At 43.6% G+C, this 5,132-nt stretch overlaps 1 protein-coding gene across 1 annotated transcript in view; it reads left to right on the forward strand.

The window, feature by feature from the left end:
• Mep1b (meprin A subunit beta) overlaps positions 1-3,624 on the forward strand; it is a 28,627-nt gene extending 25,003 nt beyond the window's left edge. The window contains exons 13-15 of the mRNA XM_028774887.1: positions 1,069-1,219; positions 2,219-2,423; positions 3,529-3,624. Of these exons, the coding sequence (XP_028630720.1) occupies positions 1,069-1,219; positions 2,219-2,423; positions 3,529-3,543 (371 nt within the window). The 3' untranslated portion in view covers positions 3,544-3,624. The remainder of the gene's footprint in view (positions 1-1,068; positions 1,220-2,218; positions 2,424-3,528) is intronic.
• Positions 3,625-5,132: the final 1,508 nt, after the last annotated feature.

Consider the following 5,132-nt stretch of genomic DNA (forward strand, 5'->3'; position numbering starts at 1 on the left):
TTTTTTTTTTTTTTAAGATTTATTTATTTATTTTATTTATGATTACACTGTAGCTGTCTTCAGACACACCAGAAGAGGGCATCGAATCTCATTACGGATGGTTGTGAGCCACCATGTGGTTGCTGGGATTTGAACTCAGGACCTCTGGAAGAGCAGTCAGTGCTCTTAACCGCTGAGCCATCTCTCCAGCCCCGACTGCTGTATTCTTATATCGCTTTTTTTTTTTTTTTTTTTTTTTTTTTTTTAGCTATGCTATAGGTTGTGGAAGGAAATGGGCAAGAGTGGGAATTTTTTTATATGAATGATTAGAAATATGAAAGAGTTTAATTTGAACCATCAAAAGTTCCAGAGTCAAACATTTATTTACTACATTTTAGAATAACGGTGAAAATCTTTAGGCTGAAAACCTCTGGTATCTTACATGACCCTGGGCAGGAGGCTGATGAGGTGCCTCTCAGAGCTCTTTCTGAAGATAAGTGCATGGTGGTTGTCACTCCAGTTCTCTCCTCTTGGGGTGTGTGTGTGTGTGTAAACCATTGGATAACTCTGCCCGCCTCAGGTACCATTGTCTCATCTTTAATAATTTATTTATTTTTATTTTTTAAATGCACATTGGTTTTGACTGCATGTATGTCTTTGTGAGGGTGTCAGATCCCCTGGAACTGGAGTCATAGACAGTTGTGAGCTGCCATGTGGGTGCTGGGAATTGAACCCAGGTCCTCTGGAAGAGCAGCTGAGCCATCTCTCCAGCCCCCTTTGAGATGATGCTAGGTGGACTGGCCTCTCAGCCCATTATCTGTCTGTCTTTACTTTTTCAAACTGTAAACATGTAATACCTCAGATGGCTTTAAAAAACAAACCGTAGGTTCTGGAGATTGAAGTCAAGTCCCCAGCTAACAGCCATCTCTCCACCTTTGCCTGATCCTTATTTGATTGCCCCTAAGTGTTGCTAGCTCATGAATCAAGATTACATACCTTTTGCACAGGCCCCAACTCTTGACTGTTATGTGTCCAATGACAATTAATGCAAAAGCTGATCTCCACCATGCTTTCTCCTTCCCTCTGCAGACATATCTCACCTCAATTCTACATCAGCGGTCCCCACCGCTGGAGCCACCGTGGAGCCAGTCCCCACCTCGACTGTCCATAATACCTGCTCTGAGGTTGAATGTCAGAACGGTGGCATCTGTACTGTCCAAGATGGCAGAGCTGAGTGCAAGTGAGGGCTCATATGGGAGGCTCCACTGCCTCACTGTCTCACGAGATCGTCTTTTATCTTCCTGGGAATTAGACGATGATAACTCACATGGCTGGTCTTGATCGAGTGTCCAAGTCAGGCTTCTGTTGCTGTGGTGAAACGCCATGGCCAAAAGCAACTTTCGGAGGAAAGGGTTTACATGATTCACACTTGCACATCACAGTCTATCACAGAAGGAAGTCAGGAGAGGAACTCACACAGGGCAGGCACTTTGAGACAGGACCTTATGCAGAGTCCATGGAGGGGTGCTGCTTACTTGCTTGCTCTCTGAGTATGGCTTAGCCTTCTTTCTTACAGAATCCAGGACCACCAGCCCAAGGATGACACCACCCACAATGGGCTGGGCCACCTCCCATCAATAACTAATTAAGAAGGTGCCCTGCAGGCTTGCCTGCCGCTGGATCTTATGGAGGCATTTTCTTAGTTGAGGTTTCTTTCCTCTTCAATGACTCCAGCTTATGTCAAGCTGACATGAAACTATCCAGCAGTTACTTTTTTGAACTCCATTTGGGACTTTGGCTAGCCACCAAAACAATGGTTCATTGAGAAATAGTGCACTACAACCTAATTGCCTGAATTATATCTTATTACATTACTTATCATTAAATCCTCACAGCAGACTTGCCCCTTGACTCTGCTGTTCCCCATTTTCTAGTCGAATATGTTGAAGTGCTGAGTCGTTAGCCAAGGTGTGGAGCTCACAGTGGTGAACCTGATCCCCTCAGCTGGTTTTCTCCCCACTCCCCCAGCTGCTGTTCCGGTGTCAGATTAATTGGAATACGCCCCCCACCCCTCTTCCCTGCCTCACCTGATGTTAGTCTCATATCTTCAGGTGGACGTGAGACAAATAGCTATGCATGTCAGCGACTGTCGATGTTCAAACATACCAGAGGTGACCAGGGCTGTAAATGATGTCACCCATAAATGACACTCTAAGTGGCAGCATATCTCTTCCTGCAGGTGTCCTGCAGGGGAAGACTGGTGGTACATGGGCAAAAGGTGTGAGACGAGAGGGTCCACCCGAGACACTATTGTCATCGCTGTCTCATCCACGGTCACGGTGTTTGCTGTGATGCTCATTGTCACTCTTGTCAGCGTCTACTGCACCCGGAGGAAGTACCGTAAGAAGGCTAGTGCAAATGCAGCAGCCATGAATCTAGAAAATGTAAGTTGAGTGTATCTTTTGGTTATGGAATTACATGAAGGGGAGCTGGACCATTTTTACACACATCTTCATTTTTAACATTTTTGATCTTAAGCTAAGTACACTGGGTTGAGTCTCTTTGCACACTCATTATCACCACTGTAAATCTGTGAGACTTAACTCAGCATCCGTAGAAGCTTGTTAGAGGGACAGTCATTAGACTCTGAGATCTGTATCTGGTTGTTCATGCTTCTCTGGGGTGACCCTCATAGCTGAACCACACAGCTGATATTACCTGCAAGCCTCTGTCTCCTTAGCAAAGAGGCCATGGTTTATAAATGTCTTTGTTCTGAAGGTCTTGGGGTGGCTGGGCTCAGGAGGTGGGTAGAAGTATGTTTGTGGAAGTGCCTCCCTTAAAAAAGTTTCCAGTGAATTCTGGTTTCTTCTGGAGTAACAATCACCAAGGCGATTTTTTTTTTCATATGAAAGATTTAAAGTTTTGCCTCAGATGAAATTCTAAATGACAACATGGTCCTAGACAATAGGTTCTGAAGTGCATATTAGGGCATGGGGCAGCTGGACTGGACACACACAGGTGACTCAAGTAATGAAGTCAGAAGTAATGAAAGAAAAACAAAGAGACAAGGCTAAGTCAACATAGGGGGACACTACCAGCATACCAGGAACATGGCAGGGACTCTGAGTGGACACATATGCCAACATGATGTCACAGTGAACATGGCAAGTATACTGAATGGATAAAACAGAAACATGATGCCACAATGACACTCCGAGTCATTAAATACATTGTCAGGTATGAGAGGTCCACTACATTTTCCTTCATCTTTGCATTTCTTCAGTGTGTTCAGCAAGAACAGATCTTGCAGATCCAGTGTAGGTCTTGAACTGGATGCTAACCCTTCTGAGCCCTCACCATGTTTTGCATGTGAGAAACTCAAGTCACAAGGGCTGGGACATCTTCCCCAGGACAGAGCAGGTGCTGCATGTCAGTTGGGAGTGATGCCTGGATCTGTGTTGGGGACTTCACTTGAAAACCAGACTGTTGCATTGTGACCCATCTTTTATATTTAGGGATTATGTCATTAATTGTCCTTTCTCCTTTCAGCAACATGCGTTTTGAATATTAACTCACGCCAGCAGGTAAAACGAAAAGAGACCTTCTGTTGTGAAGAATATTTCACCCAAGCTGTGTGACATTCACAGAATTCCAAACCAGATAATCTCTATAAATAGCTGAATGCGTAATAAATCATTATTTTGGTAAAAGTCAAATTGGTGATCTCTCTCCCTCCCCTGCTTCCCTCCACAGTTCAGGACTTTCTAGTCTACATGCATAAAACTGTCAGTGAAAGGGAGAAAAATGGAGAGAGCTTTCCAAATTATCATTCCTTCCATTTAGGGACAAAATATTAGACCTCACAGCAATTACCCAGAATCATCACAGAAAATACAGAGTTGGAGGAAGCCTGGACTGGAATCTCAGCCGTTTCAGTGTTTTCCTGTCCCAAGTTAGGGAAGGACAGTGGGATGCCCTTTGGGGATACCCTCACATGATCTTCCAAACTGTCTCCTTTCTTATTTTCTCCTGTGGTCTTTGGGGCACTTGAGCCTGCCTTAATGTAAAACTGAAGCCACTGGGAAAGATTTTAACTCAGTATGTGGGGCAGAGGAACCCTAGGAGCTTTGACATTTTTAAACATTACCAAGGATCTCAAAGAACATTTATAAAAGTTCCACTGGTCAATGCTGGCATTTAAAGGAACTCATAGACCATTTTAAACTATGATCTTGTTAATTATTAAGAAAGACAGAGGCTGGAGAGATGGCTCAGTGGTTGACCAGTTGTTCTGCCAGAAGACTTGAGTTAGGTTCCCAGCACCTACATTTGGAGGCATAGATCCTGTAATTTCAACTCTAGGAGATCTGACGCCTCTTCTGGACTTCATGGGTACCTACACATGTGGAACAAACACATAGACAACACACACACATACACACACAAATTGAAGAAGGAGGAGGAGGAGAAGGAGGAGGAGGAGGAGGGGGAGGAGGAGGAGGAGGAAAAGAAGAAGAAGAAGAAGAAGAAGAAGAAGAAGAAGAAGAAGAAGAAGAAGAAGAAGTAGTAGTTGTTGTTGAAGTTGTTCTAGGGTGTGGTAGTGGTAGTGCACATCTTTAATATCAGCAATTGAGAGGCAGAGGCAGGCAGATCTCTGTGAATTCGAGGTCTACATAGTGAAAGCCTATCACAAAACAAAAAGAAATTCTTCTGGGGTGTGCTTGACTAATATATATGTGAGGCCCCTAGTTCAAGCTTCAGAATACAAAAAAAAAATGAGTCCATTATAAGGTAAGATAATGTGTTTTTTTGTGAACAATAACACATTTGTCAAAATATGGATGTCAGTTTACATTTCTTTTTGCAAATCTCTGAGATCTAGTTTAATAGAAGATAGCTAATTTCTTTCCTGTGTTTCTACAAGCAACCCATTGGGTACGCTGTCTTGTAGAAGGACCTGAAGGACTAAGCTTGTAGAAATGTAGTACAAAGTGGGGGGAGGGGAGGGGTTCGGTCTGTTTGTAAACTTCACATGGATTCTCCTTCCCTCCCCTCCTCTCCTCTCCTTTGCTTTTTTCCCCCTCCCCCTTCCTCTTTGCCTGCCTGCTTTCTTTCTTTCTTTCTTTCTTTCTTTCTTTCTTTCTTTCTTTCTT

This window comes from Grammomys surdaster, unplaced genomic scaffold, assembly GCF_004785775.1.
Source record: "Grammomys surdaster isolate TR1022 unplaced genomic scaffold, NIH_TR_1.0 243, whole genome shotgun sequence".
In the NCBI taxonomy this organism is placed as follows: domain Eukaryota; kingdom Metazoa; phylum Chordata; class Mammalia; order Rodentia; family Muridae; genus Grammomys; species Grammomys surdaster.